At 28.3% G+C, this 26,187-nt stretch overlaps 1 protein-coding gene across 17 annotated transcripts in view; it reads left to right on the forward strand.

Annotated features, from left to right (window-relative positions):
- The window catches only part of LOC107452304 (Aryl hydrocarbon receptor nuclear translocator homolog tgo), a 112,492-nt gene that overhangs the window by 57,882 nt on the left and 28,423 nt on the right, over positions 1-26,187 (forward strand). For 15 of the 17 annotated variants that reach the window (XM_071178558.1, XM_071178555.1, XM_043043119.2 and 12 more), the window contains one exon: positions 18,694-18,851. In XM_071178558.1, coding sequence (XP_071034659.1) covers positions 18,694-18,851 — 158 coding nt within the window. Of the gene's footprint in view, positions 1-2,479; positions 2,532-18,693; positions 18,852-26,187 lie in introns of all 17 variants that reach the window. The other 2 variants (XM_071178564.1, XM_071178563.1) reach the window with 1 other exon arrangement.

The raw sequence follows: 26,187 nt of genomic DNA on the forward strand, positions 1-26,187 counted from the left end.
AAAAAAAAAAAAAAAAAAAAAAAAAAAAAAAAAAAAAAAAAAAAAAAAAAAAAAAAAAAAAAAAAAAAAAAATTTTTTTTTTTTTTTTTTTTTTTTTTTTTTTTTTTTTTTTTTTTTTTTTTTTTTACTGTTTGTTATTTTTTTACTTATTATTTCCCCTCCCCCCTTTTTTCATATGTCTATAATTTTTCTTTGTTTTATCTTCATTTTGAACTTAATAATAATATATATAAGAATAAAATATATATGTATATATAAAGCAATTTTTACGAATTTTCATTTCTAGAAAAAATTATTTAAAAAGCTGATCTAAATTTTTATAATAATAATTTTTTGATTTTTAAAAAAAAGTATAACTGGCGTGTGGCACTATGCAGTTCGTGAAATGAGGGGTCCTAAGCGAATGCTCCACCCTTATGAGGGCTCTAACTAAAACTTTGTTTCCACCTTTTTGACTTGCATGAAATTTTCTTTCTTTATCTCATAGATCTTGTTACATTGTTGAGAGTTTTCATAAAACAACTTGGCGATTGTTTTGGCGTTAAAAATCTTGACCGATGAACCATCAAGTTGTTGTCGGTTCTTGACCTCAGAGGGTTGTTGAATGCCAATTTTAATTTTTTTTACTTTTTTATTTAAGTTTTCCAGGACAGTGTGGCGGTTTAGTTTTTTTTCTCCTTTCCTTTGTTTCTAAGATTGTTTATTGAACTCTTGGTTTAATGACGAATGTAACAAACCTTTTGCTTTTACCGCTCTGCTCAATTTATAGTCATCTATTCTTTCTCTCTAAAGTTAATGCTTTTGCAAATAACATATTTTGCCAAATTTATGGTCTTTTCATAAAATCTCTATGATGCTTAATATCTTAACTTCATCCGGTCCAGATTGCATATGATATGATATTCATAGTCGTGACTACTGTTATTGGTAACGACGTTTAACAGGAGGGTGCTCATAAATTTAAAAAAACCGGATAAATTTTGTTTGATACAGGGTACCAACTAACAGTTCCATACTTGGTAAAGTAAACGGGGCTAATTTTTATCAATTAGTAAGAAAAAAGTTTATTTCGCATCATTTTGAATAACAACTATTTTTTAAAAGCTAACACCTGAACTTATTTCTTCATTTCCATTTGCTAATTTAAATGCATACTATTTTAAAAATTCTTTTTTAAAATAGTTTTTTTTTCTGCACTAGCCTCATGAAGTGGGATGAAGCCACCAAGCCATAAAATTGATTATTTCTTCTGTTATTCCTGATAAAAATAGCATGTAAAATCAAAACAAGACAGAACTAATTTTAAACTAAAATGTGCCTTTGTAACATTGTTTATTTTGATTAATGCTAGACTATATAAACATTTATTTATTATAAAGAAATGAACTATGTTCCAACTATGTAAAAATTTGTTTCAAAAACAAACTTGTGCATTGGAAATTTAATTTTGATATTTTTTAAGTAGAACAAAAATTATGAATTATGTGAAATTAGTCGTCTATTTTAAATTTTTGTAATTTGACAAATTGGTTTTAAATGTTTTAACTGAGAGACAAGACATGTTATAAGTAATAATTTTTTTAAGAGCTTAAGATCTATTAGCATTTAATTTTCGTAAATGTTTGATGGTTAGAATATCAATACAATTAAATAATTGCGAATCTAAAATGTCGATAAAAATTGTAAATAAGTAAAATTCTTAACAAATTTAATTTGATTTAGTAAATAAATGCTTGGTATGTTAGTAATTATAATTAATTCACCGTTATCACAGAAAGTTATATTATAGATATGTCTGCTCTAGGCCCGTAACGATGTATTCACGTCATTTGTGCGTCAAAGCATAGTATTGGTTAATTAAAAAGTTCAATTGAAAAAATGACTATTCAAATATTCATCTCATATTATTAAAAATGATGAATAGCTCAAAGTAGACATTTAGCTTATGCAATCAGTTACAAAAACTGTCTGGAAAAATCGAGTTTTTTCCTGCGTGTTTATGATCATCTTCAAATAAAAGAACAATCATATTTTTAAAACTTAGAAATACATACGAGCTCTTGTTTTTATTTCTAAAAAGATCTGAAAATAACTTTTTAAAAGCAATTTCTCGCCTTTTTATTTGCGCCCTTGCGCCTAAGACATGCGCCTAATAAAATTGTTTAAAACCATGAAACTACTTTTTTTTCTAAATTTTATTTTAATAAGTTATTTTTAAACATTGCCAAAAAGAAATTGTTAGTGTAATTATGTGACATTTCAGTCTTACGTTAATAATTGGAGTCAAAATATATTTTGTGTATAAAATTTGGCTTTGACTATATTTCATTGCAAAGTGTATTTCAAAAATTTATTTTAAATTTTGTTTTGGTCTTTTGCCGAGTCTATTTACTCTTTGTGTTGTATATAATATTTACATATTTTTATAAAATAATAATTTTTTTTTTATTCAAAATCCATAGTTTATTTTTTATTTCAGCTAATCAACTTAATCTTTCTTACTGAAGTACAATGGAATCATCATTGAAAAAGTACGCATTACTTTTTTTTTTTTTAACATTCATTGTATAAAAATTGTTTTAAAGTTATTGAATATTTATATTTTCGAGATTGTGATGTGTACTCAATGACATCTTCAGAGAGGAAAGATAGTGCTGCAATCCTTATTTGGAACCACAGACTAATAATAAAGATAAAGCCCGCCATGGGTTACCTGTAGACTCAAGATAGACATCAAATGTAGACCTCACTTCAATTTGTTTGACTCGTATGACGAAACAATGTTGACTAAATATAAAAGCTACTTACCAGTGTAGTATTTTATCAATGTTAAACTTTTTAAATGTTCATGACACAATTTTCAGTGATTCGAATCTGCTTTTAATGCAGTTCGTTTGACGTAGCGTGCCCATTTTTTTCTACCTTGTAGCATTAAGCATTACATTCAACTTAATGTCCAAGCTACGTTAAGTCATGCAGCCAATTATCGATCACACATAATAGCGTTAATTTCGTGATAGATTTTGTAGTTTTTATCCAATATACGTCTGAATTAGAGGTTTATTCCATTTTTTCAATTAAATACAAATAAGGTAACACGCACATTAATAATGTAATAAAATTTATAAAGATACACCGAATTAGATTTGCTGGGCTTATTTGCTGTTTAGATACAACTAGCCTAACACATAGATATTCAAACACGAACCAATTGGTAGTAGAGCTTAAGAACGTTTAAAACATTGTTGGGTTGACTACAACATCAACGCAGATTTGAAAACAATCAGGGTATAGAACTGGCAAGATCTGACAATTGGGAGAATGGCATGGAGAAATGTTCTAAAGAAACCAATGAAGATCGTCGTGCTAATGATTATGATGAAGTTAAGGGTAGTAACTTAGTAAAACATTAAAAAACAATATATTTTTGTTGCATTTTTGATAGTTTATTCTTCTAAAATTATTGTGTCAATTTATTGAATTGGTTTTCATAGAAATGTAAAAGTTCTAGTATGATAATATGTCGAGTGTGACACAGGACGATCTGTGTCATGACAGATCATGTGAACTTGTGCACTCAGTTGATAGTTGGATTTGCTCACTCTCATCAAAACATTTTAGTAAAATACAATGAATAGTGTTTTCAATATGAATGTAAACAACAGCAATCTCGAGCTCTTGACCTGCTGTATTTCCGGTTTGAAAGTATACAGCTGCTTACTACAGCTTATTCTGCCAGGCGATATTTTCAAATAGATATTTTTTTTTTAGTAAAAGCAATAAATTATGTAATTTCTGAGCTCAAATCTGCTGTATTTCATAAGATATTAATGATATTAAGTAATTCTATTGAGTTTGAAGTGAAAATTTTTTACAGTTATTTATAGATGTATTGTTAAAAAAGGTGACATGGTTGCTAGTTTTTGAAAGAACACGCTTTTTGATAGTCCTGATTTAGCCTCTTTTTACATGTTAATTAATGTTCCCGTTGCAAGCCTCGCACCATCATATGTTAGTGTTAGCATATTGTTCGAGCAGCGAGATTAAGTTCATTTTACAAATTATCATTTAGGTTTAAATTTCAAAGTTTGTATATTGTTGACAAGGTAAGAAGTGTTTTATAATATTTTTTTTCTTCTTTCAAATGACGATTCTTACGTCTTGAAAAGACAGATCTTGAAATGATGATTCTTTTTTAAGACACAAATAATAAATCAAGTTACAAATACACGTATACAAGAAATATTACCCAAGAGAGTCTCAAGACACAATGATCACGCTGTGAGCAAAAGAGAGTCCCAAGAGAGTCTCAAGACACAATGATTACGCTGTGAGCAAAATGACTTCAAAATACACCTCAAACAGTAACCCGAAAGTATAGGCAGTAAAGAGCTTTTAGCGCAAACACCATAGGAAACGCCATCTATTATTTTAACTATTTTATTGTAATAAGTTGTTTAAATTATAAGAAAAATAATTAGTGGTTCTTTCAGTATAAATAATTGAAATTAATACTTACTTAGCTGTAATAATCTTTAAATAAAAGTTGCAAAGGGTTATTGATAGTTACGTAACAATTAGAAATGAATGTAGGCCCAGAAGCCAAAGAATATGCTCAAAATGAAGATAACCGCGGAATGTTGGCTCCTACTCTAAAACGTGTTGACGTGAGGGTAGTTCGCCAAGAAAAAGGGCTAGACTAGTACTTAAGACAGCTGAAAATGATTAAGAAGAAGCATCTTATGAACCTTCAAAATTTTATGCATTTATATGGATTATTGATCACAAAACTTTAATCGCAATATACTTCAAACTATGTTTCTCTGACTTGTTGTACCTCTAACTAGTGCAATTTTCAACTGGTTTGCTTCCAATTTTGACACAATGTTCACAATAAATATAGCTCTCGTTGCAAGTGAGGATTTTTTTTAAAATTGTGTTGACTAGTTTCGAGTAATCCATAAAAATGTAACTTATTTTATGTCATTTTTTGAATTTTTTTTCTTCAAAACACTATTTTCAACAACAACAACAAACTAATATAACTTTATTGGGAACAAAAACAAACACATAAATACAAAGAATATATATTCGTCGTCAAGAGGGAAATCCTGTCCAGGCGACAAAGAAAAGTAATACAATAAATTTAAAATAGAAATTTTAAAAAAAAAGGGGGGAGGGGATATTACAATCATAAATTATTTTGCTCATCAAAGACATCATATATTGTTGAACACTGTAATAATAGAAAGACAAAATACATGAAACTATATAAAAAAATAACTAAGGTAACATAAGAAATTCATTTGGATTGGCACAAGACTGGTATAAAAAATCAAATGCTTCCTTTAAAGTGAAAAATAGAGATCTAAATCGTCAATGTTCATCACAAATTGAAATAAAGCACGCTTAAAAGAAGAATATATTTGGATGTTTTGCAACTGAAATGGTAATTTATTATACAAGGTCCGGCTATTAATTTCCAGGACTGACGTAACTGTAGGAGGAAGAAAATCCGGAAGATGGCGCTAATGATTGCATATTGAAGAGTGTTTTCTTGCGCATGTGCAGTGCAATCGGCGCCATTCTGAAGTGAGAGGTTTTTGTGGAAAGGGGCATTAAAACGTAGCTCTTAAATTCCTGTTGTCGAAGTGAAATGGAGCAAAGAATTAACATTAAATTTTGCTTCAAATTGGGCAAGACAGCTGCAGAAACCTACAAATTGTTAAAACAAATTAACGGCAAGGAAGCATTATCTCGCTCAAGAACTTTTGAATGGTTTAAACGCTTTCGAACGCGAAAGCGTGGAAGATGATCCGCACACAATTCGGCCGCAGTTCGTACGCAAGTCGGAAAACAATTGAAAAAGTTCGCGTCCACTCATTGCGTTTGCGTGTGAGGCAATTCTTAGCTCAGCATGGTGTCGTTGAGTGGCAGCAGCCACCATACTCGCCAGACCTAGCACACACTTTTTCCTGTTTCTTAAGTAGAAAAATTCACTCAAGAGAACAAGATTTCAGGATGTCGAAGCCTTCACGAAAACTGTAACGTCACTAATAAAGAGCATTCCAAAAGAGGACTTTAAAACTTCTTTCCGAAATTTGTACAGCCGAGCACATGCGTGCATTACGGCTGATGGGGATTACTTCGAATAATATTAAATGGCTATGTGTTTAACTTTTTTTTCTTCTGAGTTATTCCATGAGTCCTGGAAATTAATAGCCAGACCTTGTATAATTTAGGTGCTAAGTAAAAAAAAATTGTTTTCGTGAAATTTCTTTTGAAAAGTGGGGAATCTCATATATTTCAGTTGGTCTCCTTTCAGACACATTAGTTTTTAATTTGCATATTAATTTATTGTTGTGTAAATAAAGTAAAATACGAAAAAATGCATTATGGCGAAATGGTAATAGGTTAATTCTTGTATATTATTGGTAGTAGTTATACTTGAATTATTTATATTTAGAGAATTAATAATCTTGAAGCATTTATTCTGAACTGAGATTAAAGGAAGTAAATTAGATTTTATGATAGAAAAATCTTTTCTAAAAATTCTAAATACAACGAAAACTGCATTCATGTAGTTTTAAAAAGAATTAATAAAAAAAAAAAAAAAAACAGAATCAAATTAGAATGTTTTTTTTTTTTTTTTTTTTTTTTTTTTTTTTTTTTTTTTGTCAACTTTGAGTACTGAAAATTATGGACAATTTATAAAATAAGTTATAAACATTGTATTATCCAAGCTCTAATTTTTAAAATTTTAATATTTGTAACATGATAAAATAAAGATTAAAATATGTACAATAAGAAATTTTTTTATTAAGTTAAATTAATCCCAATCGTTGCAAAATTCATTAAAAATCCTCTTTTAAATTCTTCTACTGTGTTCTACCTTAATATGCAATAAAACAATTCCTATCACTAATTTTTAGTTAAGTTTAGTAATACTTTGATGCTATTTAATAAAGAAAAAGAAAATGAAGGAAATAAAAATGAAAATATGACCACCGAAGCCAACGTCTTCAGGGGGTACCGGCCCCGGTAGCCATAAAAACAAAACCATTTCTAATTGAGGGAGAAGCAAATGCTTAAATTAACTCCCTCAGTACCCCGATGGTTTTGCATAGAAGTCCAGGAAAAAAACATGCAATATAAATAACAAATTAAGAAAAGAAACTCAAACAAAATCATCAGAAAAATAAAAACTCACATATTCACAGGTCAGACATCAATTTCTCAAGCAAGCCGAATGAAAAGAAAAAACTAAAACCTAAAGAAAAGTATTGATGCTATTTAAGTAATTTATAACATTGATGTATAGTTACATTACGAATAGTGTGAAAAACGTCTCTTAAATATCTTTTCACAGTATTTTTTAATATCAAAGCGATAACTAGCCTATCTTGCTTACTATATTTTGTGCTTACCTACTCTTGAGTATTACATGATGAAACAGTTGTTTGCCTCTGTAAGGGTATTTTAAGTGTATGCAAGCCATTTATCTATATTATTAGTCTGTGTTTAGTACGTTTAATTACATACTTTACTAACAGTGAAGAACGAGCAAGAGATTAGCAAATAAAAAGTCGATATTTTAAATTAATAATAAATAAATATAAATAAATCTTTAGAAAATTGTTTAAAAGTAAAACGAATTGTTTCGAAACTTCTTTTAAGTAAATCCAAATATAATTTTAATTCTATTTCTATGGAAATCTTTACAATTTTAGGTCTAAACTGTAAATTAAATTGAAGAATCAAGTACAAAACGTGTTCTTATTTATTATGACTACTTTCTAAACATTAATTGTTCTTTCAAGTTGCTCAAACTGAAAAACGTAAAACCATGATGGCAAAAACTTTAATCTAAGTAAATAATTTTTTTATTAAATTATTATTTGTAAATAGCAGTATATGGCATTGAAATATTGGTTGGCAAGTGGCATTTTTGGTGTTGTCCTTGTGAAAATTCCAACATTAGATCAAAAGTTATACAGAGTGTTTTATTTTTCCTTCTGCTGATTTGAATCAATGTATTGGATTGTTAGTACAGGATTACTGTATTACTTTATAGTTATTATAAGTTGATGGCTTAAAATACTGCTTGTTCTTTTGGTTTTGTTTATTTCACTGTATCAAAATACTTATTAATTATTTCTCAATTTAATTTTTATTGTGTGTGTATTTTTTTAAAAATAAATTAATGACTAGAATATATAATCGCTCGAGAAATCTGAGTCTATTTTACAGCCAAATCGGATGTTTGCATACGTCAAAGCGTCTGTTTTTCTTTAAGGCATTTGATGTACTTTAAAATTAGTGTGCTAAGTAATCTTTAAATTTGTTCGAGTTTTCTTTTTTTCCATTTTTTCCTGCCTTTCTTATTCATTCTTTTTTTCTACTATTTTTTTTGATTTGTTCTTAGGAATTTTCCAATTTTATTGCGTTCACTTATTTATTTTTTTAATATTCATATTTTTTAAAAAAAAAAACTGACAATACTGAAGAAAATTTTATGTGTAATAGACCGATTTACATGGTGATATTAAAATCTAATTTTTAAATAAGTTATTTTTGACTAAATTAAATAATTTATGAAATTTAGATAAATATTTAGGTTTAAAAATTCAATTTGGCAAAACTCTTTAAGTTATAAAGTTTTCACTATGTTCAACAATTTTTTAGTTAACTAGTTGAATTAAAGCATGTAAAAACTTAATGAATGATGAAATGCATTTAATAAAATTATTTATCAAAATGTTTGTGGGCAAAGGTATTTTCATAAATTTTATAAGTATATGGCATCTAGAAAAATATTCTCTGGACATCTATTTTATTTATTTATTTTTCGTTGCTGCAAGTTAGTTTCTTAAGTTGTGTATATAATGTATGTCTGTTGTATGTATTTTATGAATGTATATTTTGTTATGGAACTCTGTTTTAAGTATTCGAGTAATTTTATAATTTCTCATTTCTTAAATCACGATTATTGGTGGGAAAGAAAAATTCGATTTTTTATAGGATTTTAAAAAAAAAAATTAAATAATGATTTTTCTTGTTTTTTTATTTTTAATTAAGAATATATTTTATGTAAATAAATGTATTTAAATACTGTACTTATTAATCTCTATATCATCAAAAATTTATAAAATTAAATTGACTTAAGTAAAGTTTTAGCTTTGATTCTTTCTCTATTCCTTATCTATTTTTCAACTTGGAAGGAACTTTATAATCGGACCCTTCTTTAACGCTATATTTATTTTTCCAAAATAAGGTTATTTTTTATTCTCAAATAAACGAAAGTAATTTAATGAAAATAAAACTATATGCTTAATTGATTATATAATACACAATCTTTGAATAATAGAATTTTTTGAATGAAATCTTTGTGTTGCAGTAATTATGAAGACATGTTATGTTACTTAAAATTTAAAACTTTTAGTAAAAATACCATTAAAAATGTATTTATATTAAAGTTAATTTTTCTGCATTTTTTCTATATTTTTCATAAAAATTATTTTTTTATTTACTTTTTTAATAAATATAATTCTGCCGATACTCAGTTAAAATATTTAAGATTGCTGCTAATATTTACATTTTTTAATGTATTTACGATTCGAAACAATAAATTTTTTTTTATCAGTTCATTTGGTAAAAACCTTTTTATTATTCCGTTAATCAGAAATTTTAAAGAGAATTTTTTTTAAACCACACAATCACTCTTCCCCCCCCCTATACAAATTAGGTATAAGTGGAATAATATTAATGAAATCGAATCTTATGTAGTCAGATAACATTAAAATAAAATGTTACCTAATTTTTTTTTTAATGAACTGTTTTGAGTGATATTTAAATCAACCCAAATAGTTTATATTTTAATATTATTCAGTATATAGGAGCTACGAAAGGTTGGAGAACTCTGAAATTTATAGAACGTATAGAATAATAAATTTCAATTGTAAAATAAAAAGAATTTAAAAAAGAATTAAATCGTATCTAATTCGAGCTGGGAGACTTTCTTGTTCAGAATATTTACCAAACTTATAATTTTGAAATGAGAAAATGGACTTGGTTATATACACCGTTAAAAAGATATTTTCAAGACAAATAAATAAAAGAAGGGTTGTTATTCTGCGAAGAATTTTATGAAATTTATGACTAATTTTAAATATTTGGGTGTCCCTAGTATAGTTAATAGAAAAATGTTCTGAGTAATTTCTTTCAAGATTTAAACATATCTTTCTAATTTAAACTCAGTTAAATAAAATAAAAAATTTAAACGAGAATTTTTATTAAAAAAATATCTAGGAAGGCTATTCCAGTCACGCATGTTTTAATCATTTGTAATTTGTGCCAGTGTTATTAATTTTAAAAAAAAAATCTATGTTTTGATAAAAAAGTATTACTGTTTTAATAATCAATTTTCACTAAAAATTATTTAAATCCCTTATAAAAGGGATTTTAACCGTAAAAATATGGGAGGAAACTTTTATAAGAATAAACATCTCTCCGAACGTAAAAAATGGTTTTCTCACTGTCACTAATGATCAAAATGTGTTTTGAGCAAAATTCCTATTTCTTTTTAAAAATGGCTAAGTTCATTTTTTGTCGCGCATTTTATTAATTCAAAAATTTCCCCAGTTTTTATTTTGAAACGTTGATAGTTACATCAATGTTATATTATAGTGTGCTCTGATAAAATGCTTTCGTGACTGAAATGCTCAAAAATACTTTTTTTTTCTTTTCTTTTTTAAATACAGAACTACATTTGCATGCGGATTTTCATTATTAATTGTTATATTCTAAATACAACATTGTTGTGTTTACTGTTTACTTACATGCGATCTTTTTATATTTCTAGTTACTCATTAATTTATTAATGATTTCTTTATGCTTAGAATGTTTAGTAAAATTCATAGCGTTTTACGATGTATGCCGCACAACTGTCATTAAGTTTTATCTTGGTACAATACATATTCTTTTACATATTTCAAACTGAAAACGTATGATTTATAGAAATATCAAAACCAAATCGTCATCGTGCTCTTTTGCAACTTTTTCAGAGAATAAGTTTTGTGTCATGTTTATATTTCTTAGTATCGGTCAGTCCTTTTTTTCAGAATGTTTACAATTGTGTCCCATTTCTTTCGAAGCGACAACTATTTTTTTATTTTTATTTTGCTATCCTAATTTTGGGTAATAACTTTTCCGGTTTTGATTGGTAATTGAGAAAGGAAACGGATGCCTTTCTGGATTTTTTCATGGGGGTAAAATGCTCTCATAATATTAGCGGAACAAAATAAATTTCCTTTTTCCCTTATGTAATTGACATCCTGGTTTGTTGTCAGGTGAGCGTATCGAATAACGCTGTATCACAATCTCTTCATCACGCACGCAAGTCATCTCTCGATTACGCTTAAAAAAAAAAAAAAAAAAAAAAGAANTTTTTTTTTTATTTTTTTTTTTTTTTTTTTTTTTTTTTAATACTGGTTATTCCGAGAACTCATACATACGCCTACTTCCAACAGATGTTAATTGCCTGGTGAATCATATTTTCATTATTATTATTATTATTTTAATAATTGACTATTTTTTAAGCCTACTGTACATAAAAGGGTGTTGAGCAATTTATTGATTGAGTTTATTGCTGATAACGGAAATTTTTTATTAACGATACATTTCTAAAGTGATAAAAAATTAATAAAGTTAAAAAAATATGTTGTATGTTATAACAGGGTGCGTAGCGTTTTTAAAAAGTGCTTAAAGGTGCCTATTTTTGATTTTCGTTTTTTAAAAACCCTTAAAACCACACAAAACCCTTTTTTCATTGTGTGTTTTTAAAAAGTGCTTAATTTTCCCTTTTTTAAAATGAGATTTTTCCTTTACCATGTTAATTTTCGCTACGAATTATGCAAAAAGACATAGTTCACATAGTTCTATTCAATGTTTTCACAATTAATTCAACCCCAATCTATTTCGGCGTACTGTCAGTCTGTAGCGTATGAAAACGCCATTCGTTTTACATGTTTCAAAATTTCATGATTTTTGACAATTATCAAAAACAATGCCAATTTTTTTTGGCCATGACTGTTAAAACAAGATAAAACCATCAATTGTCAAAAACTTTCCAATCCTGCCTAATTATGATATTTTTTTAAATTGCTTAAAAATATTTTTTGAGTGCTTGAAAAGTGCTTAAAAGGTGCTTATTTTTTGTTGAATAATTTGGGTACGCACCCTGTCATAAACTACAATTATAATTTGTTATAAAAAAGCTGTATATAATTCTGCTTTAACTGAAGGCAATTTTGTTAACATTTTTTTTAAAAACACTAGGAGACTTTGCCCCCTGCTCGCTCCCGCTCGACACTTTTTTTTCCCTTTTGGCTTATTGGTTTACTTTAAACTATTTAAGTAAATCTTGCTGCATTTTTAAATACTACCATCTTAATTACTAGGCATATAATTGAGACATTAATAATCATAATTATTATGCATATTATCAATGTCATTTACATGACATTTATGGCTAACAATATTTTAATGATACTAATAAGGTAGAATTAGTTCTGTGAGGGTTATACTGATTTAGTATTATGAAAAACTATTACGTGTTCAAGTGCCAAAATAAAGTATTATTATTAATTTTAATTTAGATGAAAGACATCAACTTTCATTTTTTTACACGAAACATTGATTTTAAAAATATCCTTTGAAACTGTCAATCGCAAAATGTTACCATGATTTAAGGTTCAGAATAGGATTCACAAACCTGTACTACAGTAGTTGAAACATATTTTTATAAATTAAAATATTTATTTTTTATATTTATTTAATTGATTTACGATTGTTGCAACAGATTTTGTTATAATAACATTTGTTATAACTATGTTGCATTTTTTTACAACAGTTTCATTTTCGCTTCAAATCAATGAACTTTTTGTGAATTTCGCATCTAATATTTTTGTGGAAATGCCTTAGTACATAATTTTAATATCAATTAACTGTTCTAAATTTATCATTGGTTTTTTATTTATTGAGTCAACACTAATTTTAATAAAAATGAGCTTGAACATTCAAGGCAATATATTTTTTCAATTCAAAAATATTTAAAATTCATAAAATGATGAAAAGAAAGGAAAAATGAAAATTGCCTGAATAAATATAAACATATAAAATGGTGAAGGTATGTTGTTTGAAAAATCAAATATAAATTACTTTTTTAACATTTATTTTAACATGATGGAGCTTTAACAATATTCTTATTGGCGTGTAGCAGCATTAAATAAATAAGAATGAATTTAATATTTTTTCCGTAACAGTTTTTTTAAAATTTAATATGAAAAATGTAATCTGAAAATCACTGAAAGGATTATAAACATACTGCATATATACAATGCAATTTTATTTACTGGTGACAGAAAATAATTTTAAAATTTAACTGAAAAAATAAAATTTCGAAACATCTCATTCCCATTTATACTTTTGATTGTAGCGAACATGTAATACTTTTGATTGTAATGTAACATGTAGATAAAAATAAATTTTGAGATACTTGAACTTTTTCGATAATTACATTATTTAACTAATTCTAAAAACTACGGAACATTGGGCGACTATTTTAGTTTAAGCATTTTAATGAGGCATTGACTTAATCTTTATTTGCTCACTTTATTTTACATCAGGGATGGCAAATTTCTTCTATAGTGGAAGAAACCATGAGAAAACCAGAAGAAATAGGTTTCTTTCAACCCAAGTGACTGAAACTCTTTTTCCAAGAAATAAATAAACAGTCAATAAATAACTGTAAACTAGGGGAGCACAACCTGCTGCCCGCGGGCCGAATGCGGCCCATCGACTGTTGATGTGTGGCCCGCGGGAACTTCTGAACGCAACAAAAAAAATTCTTTTAGTTTGTTTTTTGTTTAAACAATATAAATTTTCTTAAATTAAAATAATTAATTCAAATTTATATTACTCTAAAATGCCTATATTTTTTTGCACTTTCATTCTGTATGCTTCTTTTTGGTTAGAATTTATATCCCCCTAATATTTATGTATATCTGTATATATTTTATATATATCTATATATATTTTATATATATTTTATATATATTTTATATATATTTTATATATATCTATATATATAAATTAATTATTGTGAAAATTGAAAAAGTTTTTTGAAAAAAGTATCAGTTTTTTTTTAGTTTTAAATAAATTCAAATAATTAAAAGCATTTAATTTTTAGGTAATATGTTGTTAAGTTTACTGATAAGAATATAAGGTACTTGGAACACTAATAATTATATAAAAATCATCATATTTGCCGCTAACGTGACTAAATATGCGTGCGGCGCTTCGTTAATCTACCTGTTGTGCAAGTGGCCCTTCACTCAAAAAGGTTGTGCACCCCCACTGTAAACAATTTATAATTGCAAAATAGTTTGAATAATAGTATTGATTTTCCAGTCATTTAATGCATTGTTTTTAAATAAGTGAAAACTAAAGCGCAGAAAAAAATTCTGGATTTTTTTTAATGAATTTCTTGAAAAATTAAGATAACTTATAATTACATAATTTTTACATTATTTTTATAATTACATAAAAAAAACTGCTAAAATATTTTTAGAATTTTATTAATATCACTAAATTAACAAATCACAAACTTAACTTAGATACTACTGAAATCATGCATTGAATTCCCAATTGCAAATAGCTAATTTTTATAATCATATAATGTTAACTAAGACTACTTAAGCCGACTCTTAAATAATAATATGTATATATATTTTAAAATCCTTCATAAAACTTCTAAATAAATAAACGTTTATCTTTTTATAAAGTAAACATTATAAACTTTAAACTTTCTGTTACTATATTTAATTCATTTTGTTTGAGTGATTCATATAGTAAAACAATTCATTGTAAAACAATTGTATTGGTCATTTTTAGTTTCTTTCATTTTGTCCAGTTTCTTCCAGTTTGTGCAGTTTCTTCTATTTTGTCCAGTTTCTTCCGTTTTTTCTAGTTTCTTCCACTGTCCTGGAAGAAATAGGTTGTTTTCGAACGAAATTCCTACGCTGTTTAACGTGAGATAATTTTGTGGAAAATCATTTCTACGTAAACATTTAAAAATTGCAGATCCATGTTCATTTGAAATAATAGATGCACATTAGCAATTAAACTCAAAATTGTAAAACTGTATTCACACCACGTTGATTTAAATCAGCTAACCCGCTTTTAAAAAGTTAATTAAAAATTTTTTTAAGGCACAGTAGCATATAGAAGTATTGGGCATAAATATTTCTATAGATGAATATTATATTTCATTATATTAGTATTATATTACCTAGAGCTGTTCTGTTGGAAAAAAAATTTCTCACAGTGTTTCTTTTTTTTATTTTTTATGTCGGAGTTTGCGAAATAGCAACTGTGTTGAAAAGTCGATAATCTTTGTCAGATATTAATATTTTCAATATTCATTCGGATTTCACAACCTTCATAGTAACTTAACACATCCACATATAAAAGGAAAAGAAGGTTTAATTTGAAAATGTATGTGTTAATTATGTTTCGCATGCTGATGTATTTTTCCTTTTTCGATTGATTGAAACTCATTCGATAGCCTATATCTAAAAATATTGCTTTAGTAGTTTTTTTTCCCTCTCACTTTGTATTTAATTCAGAAAAAGTAATGTTAAGCATTATAAAATTCATTGTGCCATTCTACTAAAATTTGAAAGAACCTGCTTTAGAGAACATACAGAAACACCTGAAAGTTGCTTGCAAAACATGTTACAAAATGCGTTTGAGTAAAATATAAACAACCGAATAACTTAACTTGTTAACTTGTTGTTGCATGTTCTTTAACTTTGAATATTATGCTTTTCCAACAGATCGCTTTATATGTTCTCTTATCAAGCTCTTCAGTTGCTATCTTTGTTTTAACCATAAACTATCTTTTTGTATTAAAACGACACAAACACAGACATCTGCAATCATTGCAATTGTCTATTAACTTCTCTTCTGATTTAAATCGAGCACTTGTGGGGTCTCTCGAATTATCTGGAAGCTGGTGAAATAAGGTGTTCATTATCGCTACTCCTGTAAGATAAGATTCACGTGCTTACGATTTGAAGCAGCCTTAATGTTTTCGCCCACCTCAGCCTATCTCTACCATTCCCAATAATGTCTTCAAAAGCATTGCTGATATTGCGAATCGATGACTCTTATCATGGCTGAATCACGAAAGAAGACAAAAAGTAGTAATGGGTCTTCTATGTTGCCGCCTTTCTCTGCAGCCCTCCTCCAGACGAGATTTGGAGTGGAGGTATAGTTCTACCTTAAACGAGATCTCTCGCCCCTGTTTCTTTCTTTTTTCTTCTTTACTTCCCCATCTGCAAGATAAACGTGAATGTGCCATTAAAGATTGAGTGCCTGGTCGTCTTTTTGCTGTGGCTTCGTTTTAGTTTATAACTCAGTTTTCGCTGTAGACGCAGTCTTATCAATAAATTAGACGCAACTTGAATTCGTTGTTGAACGAGCTTTTTATTTTTAAATTCGTTCCTGTTTAAATGTTTCATTTGTTGGCCAGTTAAATTTCTTTTGTAATTTCATGATTTCATTGATTGTGAAGCCAAAATATTTACTGGTTCCTATGAATGAAGTTTTGATGAACTGTCAAAAGTTTTATAACTCAGTTTTCGATGTAGACTCAGTCTTATCGATAAATTTGACTCAACTTAAATTCCGTTTTGAATGAGCCTTTTTTTTCTTTCTCTTTTGTATCTCTTTAAAGTTTTTCCTTTGTTGGCTTGTTAAATCTCTTTTGTAATTTTATGATTCAATTGACTGTAAAGTCAAAATTTATTTTCTGTTTAAATTTTTTATTTGTTGGCTAGTTAAATAAATTTTTTTTTATTCCATTTACAATGAAGTTAAATTCTTAACCGGTTATGAATGAAGTTTTGATTGAGAAGAAGCGAGAACTCATTTTCCTCTGTAAGCGGAGCCTTTTCAATAAATTAGACGGAACTTGAATTCGTTGTTGAACGAGGTTTCTAATTTTAAATTTGTTTCTACTTAAATATTTTATTTGTTGACTAGTTAAAGTTATTTTTTATTCCATTGACTGTGAAGTCATAATGATTACTGGATTTTGTGAATGAAGTTTTGAAGTTGGACTTAAAATTGAAGTTTTTAGCGTTAGGCCTTCACGCATACATCATATAAATATGTATGAAACATTATACACTAACAAAAATTTCGCGAAAACATTGCATTTAGGATTGATTAATGCATTCCTCTTATAATTGAATAACCTGCTTGTTTGCATACAGTTTCCTGAAATCAGTGGTATTCCTTTAAGCGGGGCTGACTGTGTTTATAAAAAAAAGTAAAACAGTTAAACATAATTTGGCAAATCTTATTTTGAACTGTATATATTATATTTTCAAAGTCTATTAACTGAAGTTTACAATATTCTTCAAGACTGTAAGATCAAGATTGTCCTTATGCTATGGCTGAGAGCAGTATGACCGCAAAAGGGTTAAAACTACCTTCAAAATGTCATGTTCGTTTTAGTATATATACATTTATTAGTTTGCAGTGAATGTTTAATATGACAAATTCATCATGTAAATAGTCCAATTCAAAACATTGTATGGCAAAAACTATTAACTAAATTGTTATTAATAATCAATTGATCAAAAAATATTAAACAATTTTCTATTAAAATTGGAAACACTATATAACTTATAATAATTAAGATAAGGGGCTAGTTGAACGGAGAAGAAACTTGCTAGAATTTATTTTACTCATTTTTAACGAGCGGTTATCCTGCTTCGTATTTAGATAACCAGGAGGTTCCACCCCCTGCTTGCTACGCTCGCCAACTCTCCAGAACTTTCGCAGTTTCTTTCAGATTGTTTCGTTCAATCATTGGATACTTAAGTATTGTAGTTTAGCTTTGTATGTGTGATGCTACTCTTACATATACAACATATATAACATATAAAAATATACAACACATAAAAATATACAACATTCTGTAAAAACTTCAATTTTTAAACATTTCATTCCTTTTTTAAGCATTACGATTTGATTTAAATACATTTCAACGTTATTTGGAAGCTATACAAATAATTCGTAGAATAATTCAGGGTTTGCAAATTATTATTTAATCCTGGAAAATGCATATACAGTAATAAAATCTGTGGAGTCTGGAACATCAAAATCTGTTTGATAGCCGAGGGAAACAAAGAGGAGTTAAAAGACGATTGTTAAAAATTCCTCCTGGTTTCACCAGTCAATCAAAGTGGCTTTGAAGTTTCTGAACCTCCCTCCATTGTTCGACAAATTGAGATAGCGTTTTTTCTCTTTTCTTTTTTTTCATTTAAATATTTATTTTCGGTTAAAATTCATTAAAATCCTAAAATCTTATGAGGAAAGAAAAAAGTTTTTTTTTAAATGGCGGAAAAATTTACCGAATTTCGTTCCGGTTTTTTGGTTTTCCGATTTTCTGATTTCCCGATAACTGGTTCTGTACTGTATAATAAAACGAAATTCGAGTTTAAATTGATTACTTTACATTGTCAAAGCGTGAAAGAATATTATGTATTCAAATGTAATAAAATTATGCATTAGCTGTTTATAAAATTTAAATATTGATGAAATAATTTTTGTTTTCTTTAGGGAGAATCACAGCGAAATTGAGCGTCGACGCCGCAATAAAATGACGAGTTACATATCAGAACTATCAGAAATGGTTCCTACTTGTAGCGCCTTGGCGAGAAAACCAGACAAATTGACCATTTTAAGGATGGCTGTTGCTCATATGAAGACCCTGAGAGGTAAGTTTATTTACTATACAATAATAAATAAATAGAATACAATAATAAATTAAAACGCAATAATGAGATTATTATCTGCAGACAATTTTAATATTATTAGTGTGTATTTTCTTTATAAAATTTTATGTAAAAATAATAATTAATTCGAAGAAAAAAATTAAAATAAAAAAAAAGTTGTTATCCGAATATTTATGTCTACGTATCTATCTACAATTTCGCCTCATGTTTTTGAAAAACTGATAATTTTTTACTGTTTTTGAAATAAACAGTATCGGTGTCAATCTAGGATTTCTTATTCGGATTTTATTTTTGTAAAATTTGGATAATCCTTGATTGTTTTCCAGGTTTATGAGAATGCTTATAGAGTATTATGGGAATAGTAAGTTTTCCATTAAGTACCATTTTTTAGATTTGAAAATTCGTGTATTGTGATTTTTCTAGGAATGTGAATTTTGTGCTGAGTACATGAGCTCGCTTTCTTTGTACAACAGGAATCCTGGTTATACATCGAATTTATTGAATGTTCGAAGTTGTTTTTGGTTATTGTTCTTTTGGAATCTGTAATCAATCATTAATTTCAGTTATAATGAAATAAAAAAAACTAACTGTGTGATTATTAATCATCAATATTCTAATGGGGCAAATATATGAATTAATATGGCGCCACTGGAAAACAAGAACAATCGCACCCCTCTGCAACTCAGGCATACGAGAGAGAGAGAGAGATGAATTAATTTTTTTATTCATTTCGTTAATTCCTTGTTAAAAATACCTGGTTTTCGTGAAACTAAAGAAAATTTATCTTTTAAGGATATTCTAAGAAGGCTTTACAACGAATAATAGGCTCTTTTTTTTAACTACTGTGAGCTCATGAAAGTTATTTATGAATAATGAAAGTTATTTATGAATTCGGCCCATCTTTGACCTCTCTATGCTAATTAGGAAAATAGCACAAAATGTGAAGCAAAGCCACAATTCTTTTTAGAGTGAGCTTTTGTGATGCAGTTTTTTAATGTTTTAAAATTTATTCTAGCTTTGCTTTAAAGTCATAAAAATATGCAAAGAAATTGAGAATTATTTATTATAAATAAAATTAAGAATATATCATTGAATAATAAATATTAAAATGACTATTTTATAAGTTTTATAATTTTTTAAATATTTGTTCGTTTTTAAGTCTAGATAATTTTTTGTAACAGAGTAGCATATAAGCGTAATTTAAAATTAAACATTTAATTCGTGTTTATAAGACTGTAGTTTTTCAAAATGTAGATTTTTTTGTTTTCTTCAGCTGAACAACTTCTAGAAATATTCTTAAGTACACTTTAGTAATTAAAAGAAAAAAAGTTGCATTTGTGTCAGGTAAATTGTGTGTCATGTTTATAAATACTTTAGCTACTCTTATCCTAATACTTGTCCTTCCATAGTTAATACTAATACTTATATCATTCGGTTGTTATTAATCTAAGTTTTAAACCCCAATTTTAAATTTTTCATTAAAACAGCTACAAATGTCAATTTATTCCAAACTTGAAAACTTTGCCGTCTAGTTGAGAATGATTGATTGTTAAATTAATCAGAGAAATTAAGTATGTTTTAGAAATTTTTTTTTAAAAAAAAGTCACGTGTGTCGTGTAAATCGTGTGTCACGTTAATTAATATTTTAGTACTCCTTCGTATGCGGATAATTCAAGTTTAATCAGCATAATTTATTAATTTTATTTTATTAAAAACAGCAACAGGTGCCTCCCTGGCCGAGCGGTATCACCCGCCAAACGCTGGGCAAAGCGTGGGAGTATAGAGCTCGAATCCTGCTGTCCTTCTCTGTGCTATTTGTCCTTCTATATAACAAAGGTTTATAAGCCTTAATTGAGCTCACAAGCCTGCAAATGTACGTTGCAGGCTTGTGGATGTAAATCCTGCAATAAATAAACAATAAAATAAAACAGCAACAAATATAAATTTGTTCTAAACTTGGAAAACTTTGCCGTTAAGTTGAGAAAGATTGATCGATAAATTAATCAGCAAAATTAATTTTTTATTGAAACAACAACAGATTTCAATTTATTCTAAACTTGAAAAACTTCGCCGTTCAGTTAAAAATGATTACTTGTTTATCGACTTAAATTGCTCTTTTTGGAATATAAATCTCGCATACTCGATGTTATAGACTCATTGCTTTTAAAGACAATGCAGATTTCACTAAAAACTAAGGATCTCTTCTGCTTTTGTCTTTCCTTCACGGAATATATTCATTAGTGATCTCTCTTTTATTCTCGTGTGAGTTTATTTTTTTTTAAAAAGTTATAAACCGAAAAAAGGATGTGTTTATCGCACCTTATATTTAGCATATTTTATTTCTTGTGATAAGATTGTTTCATTTTTTTCCTGCCATCATTCACGAATGACTGATTCGTCATGCGACAATCAAAAAAACTACATTTCTTCTTCAACAAATATTTTCCCATTGTTAAAATTACAATTTTTTCCCCCTCACTAAATCGTTAAATTCACTGATTTTCTGAAGGATTTAAGAGAAATTCCTCACGTTGTTTGACAAAAAATATACAAGATATTTTATTTTTTATTGAAATCCAGTAAAAAATTGGTTGCTGTATTGCAATATGAAGTTCATATGCTGTCTGATGTCCTTGTCTACCTTCCCTGTTCCGCATAGCGAAATTTTCACCGATTTGCGTGCAATGTTTGTGGTTGATTGTGCGTGTAAGGGTTACTTTTTCTCAAGTCTTTCATTAACCCTGAATTTGTGTTTAGAACTTACTCTTTAGTTTCTTCTTTACCATTCATAATTATGAGAAAAAGAAATCACATAAAGTCATTACGGTTTTAATAATGGTTAGCTTTTTTACACGCTTAGATTCAATCACCAAGGAAGGCTTAAGAATACCGCACAACAGGAAGAATAGGGGAGAGTGGGGTCAATTGTAACCTTTTTTGATTAATTATTTTTAACTAACAAAAAATCCAATATATTATTAGTATTAATTGACAGACGAGTAAAGTAGACCATCCTCTACTAGAAAAAAAAACACCTTATTTTAAATGTTATTATATTAGTTATTAACAATTTTTGACAGTCGTGCACTTGTTACAATTGTCCCCACTTGCGGGGTCAATTGTAACAGTTCATAAATTCAACTAAAACATAGTTAATTATACATATTATCATAGTTGTGATATATTTTTAATTGATCAAAATAGTAGTGATATTTTAGGAGTAAAAATAATAATGAGCAGAGACCTAAAGGGTTAAACTTTTAACTTTAAGGGGTTAAAAATTTTAATTTATGCTGTGAAAGGTGACAAATAAAATAATGAACATGCAGCATAATATAAATGATATAGGAAACTATTGGTGGTTCTTAAAGAGTTAAGTAATGGTTTGTAAACATAAGAATATTTATTTTCAGCTTTTACAATCGTCCCTTTACTTACTGTTACAAACGTCCCCAAGACACCATTTCAGCTTCATTTGTTAAAAACAATGCTAGTTAATTAACAAATCTAATTTTTTTTATTGAAATGTTAATTAAGGTGTCCAGTTACATATTCGGTTAATAATTTTTATTTGTTTAAACGAAATTACTTTGTTACAATATAATATTCTAATACCAAAAAAAAGTACTTACATAGCGTGAAAATATCTTTTGTGATGTAACTCTTTCAAAAGTACATAAAAATGATTGCCAGCAGGAGTGTATATGTAGATTTATTAAATACACCTTGTGCGCCACCTAGGAACCAAATCTAGAACCCGACACTCGAAATTTTTGCTCTGTTACAATCGTACCCTATTACTATTGACCCCACTCTCCCCTACTGTCCAAATATTTTGTTATAGTCTTAAAATAACGCTTAAAGAATTTCATAAAGTGCGCAATTTCATCAAATGACTTTGTCATCACCTGAGATATCATGTCGAATATTTTGGTCTGTCAATGTATTGCGATATACTAAATAGAGTAAATCCTAGTTGCGAAATTGACCTAAAAATGTATTTTAATCAAATTCGAATTCAATGTGCTCTATTCAAAAATAAGAACGGAAACCAAATTTCATAAAGATGACTTTTGCATAAGTTTGATAGATCGGATTTTTTTTTTTAATGTTAATTTTAGTTTTAAGTTTTCGGTCACGTGTCTATTTGAATTTCCTGAATCTGCAATTTTTTGCGGGGAATCATAGAGCATACTACATGAAACTAGTGTTTTATGTAACATGCTTTCATTGGCATAAATTTTGCGTATTAGATGACATATAATATTGATAATACGTATGGAGCAAAAGAAAATTTTATTTTTATTTTGTTACATAAATTCGTTACAATTCTATGGAAAAGTGGCGTATGGTGAATGTTTACTTTGAGAAATTGATTTTCAAACATCAACAGGGATTTTATACTTAGATGATTTTCTATTTTCTTAGTCTAGTTTTAGAATTTATTGTTTTCACATTTTTGTTTCCTTCGCTTTTAGTCATTTTATGTTTTTGCAGAACTTTAAATCTCTAATTAGATAAAAGACTTACTATTCTTTTCAATCCATACCCTACGCACATTTTCAATTGTGGAATTTTTTTTAAATAAGTAAATGGAGCATTAAAATGGCTTAGTTATCAAAACTAATTTTTATGTTGTTGAAAAGAAAAGAAGCTTCTTTTTAAAAACGTATATAAAGGAACGCAAAAATTAGAAATTATGCATGTGCTAATTTTGAAACTTATAGGTAAGTTAAAGGAGACAATTAAAAAGTATGAAGAAAAATTAAATAGTTAAAAATTAATCACTACATATTTTTACTTTTATTTAAAATATATATAGGTATAGAGTGGATTTCCTAATTACCTAATTGGCTTGGACAATGATTTTGCCGTATTAACTGTGCATCCACCATTCCATGATTTTTATTTCAATTTGCCCCCCGTTATGAAAACAAATTCAAAGAATCTCATTGTTTACAGTGGCGCCGAATTATTGATGTGTTGCTCGTTTTAACTATGACGTGGCCCATGAAGCAGCGGCGTTGGTCGTGATTGGGATGTTTGGTGGCGAGGGGAGATCGAATGAAGGGATTCGTGTTCATCCCAGCCGCTGTGTTAGGTCAAATGACGGAAAATACTTCAATATTTAATGCTCTGCTACACCGAGTGTCATACGCAGTTCGTGAATATTTCCTCTTAAAGTGCTGGTCTCTTGGGGGAACTATCCTTCTACCATCACGGATTTAAAAATTACATTCTTAATGGCTGTTTGGGATCGCGCTTTATGCTTGGCGTCCTTCTCTCTAAAATAGGTGGTTTCATTTTACCAGAATGGGATGTATATATATGGACAAGCACATCATAAGTGGAGAACATAAATAATCTTAAAACCGAAGTCGTGTATAGAGTTTCGCTTTCAGATTGGTTAAAAATTTATTTTCTTGAAGAAAGTGGTCCTTTTATATGTTCTCGTTTATCTTCATTTACTTGTTGTGTTTTAATATTTTTTATGACGCAGAAAGTTTTTTTCTTTCCCCCCACTACCAGGACATTCTACTTTTTTTGCTTCGTACCAAATTTGTATAAATTTTAGTATTCTTCTGGAGTCAGTGGTAAAACGTTGGAACTTAAACATACTTGAAATATTAACTTTTTTATATTTACGCATATTGCTAGAAATGGTATAGCGTGTTTAACTTTAATATCGTTTAAATATGCTTCAACTTTAAAAGGTTGCTACGTAGAACAGTGTAGTCGTACTTAATTTCATGATTCAAATTTACGCCATTCTTAAAATGTTGCTAAGATGAACCATAATGTCGTACTTCTTAAACTTGATTGCTCAATGCTGATATTTTCAATTTAGACGAAAACATGGTTCGATTTACACACCTTAGTAAGATTGCTATTAACTTGCATTGTATTATTGAATGGAGAAAATACTTTTGTTGAAATACAGATGGTACGAATTACTCGAAACCAGAGTTTTTTCCTTCTTAAAATTCGGATAAAAAAAGTTAAACAGCATTAGACGTAATTTTCTACAATAGTTAATATACAATGATAAATAGTAGAAAAAAATAATGAAAAAGAACTTAATTTTGCAATATTTTTCGAACACAAAATAGTCCTATTATTTCTTATTCCATCGTAATCCTTGTTCACTTTTCTACGCAACATTGTAATTTAAAGTTATTAAGTCTAACCGATGAATTGAACATCGTTGAATTGAACATCTAAAACAGTGTCGGTGGCCCTTGCGATTTTTTAGTACAGAGAGAAGTTATCACAGAGAAATATATAAAGAATGTATTTTTAGAGCATATAAAAAACGGCCCTTTTTAAAAAATTTTAATGATGTATCTGGCCTACACAGTCTTAACGATATATCAGTACATTGTAAAATCCGTCAAATTTATGTCAGCTTCTTCATTAATCTGTCGTATGAACACAATCTATATTTCGTAAATCCATGACTTTCTAGGGCTGAATTCAGCTAAATTTTCGTAATTACGGTAGACTAATTTGGCCAATCAAAAGCCTGTATTTTTACATATCGCAAAATGCGATATGTTTACAAAATACCAGGCTTCTGATGGGCTTCATTAAGCCATCGTAATCGCGAAAATTTAGTTGAATTCCGCCCTAATGTCAGTAAGGATATGAATTTTTCGCAGCTAGATGACAAAGTTAACAATCAGAAAACTGCATTCGGTATGATGGACATAGAATTGTCCGAAAATCACTAAAATGGACAGAACGATATTTTGTCTGATCTTTAGAGGAGGACTGTAATATTTGTTTATCTTTGCCTTTAGGTTGCGCCATTCAATCGTGATATCCTGTCCGTTGAAAGTTTAATGATTTTCCAAATTTTCCTTTTTTTATACATTTATTAAACATAACGATAGGAACACTAAACATAAACACAAATAAACATAAAATTTCCCTGATTAAGCATTATATATTCAAATCGGATTTTTCCGATTCCACGAGATGTTTATCTCGCCATTTCAAGATTCATTCTGATTGAATTCTCCCTCGGTTAGGGAAGACGCCTAGTAGAAATCCCTTTTGTGGGGATTTAACCTTATTCGTGGCTTGAGTTGCCACAAGGACTTTAGACTTCATAGCTATTTTATGCTCTAGTTATTTTTCTTGTTATTTATAATGAGGTGAAAAATTTAAATACCTCCATAAAGTTCGGTTCTTCATTACTGAAGCAGAGGGGGCCCCCAAAGAAGTCGAGCCCTGACAATTTACATTTACTGAATCAACTAGCAGTTTTCCGTAAGTGATGCTTGACGGCGCTGTAGAAAGTTGGGCCAGGAGAAAC

This window comes from Parasteatoda tepidariorum, chromosome 3 (assembly GCF_043381705.1).
Source record: "Parasteatoda tepidariorum isolate YZ-2023 chromosome 3, CAS_Ptep_4.0, whole genome shotgun sequence".
In the NCBI taxonomy this organism is placed as follows: Eukaryota; Metazoa; Arthropoda; class Arachnida; order Araneae; family Theridiidae; genus Parasteatoda; species Parasteatoda tepidariorum.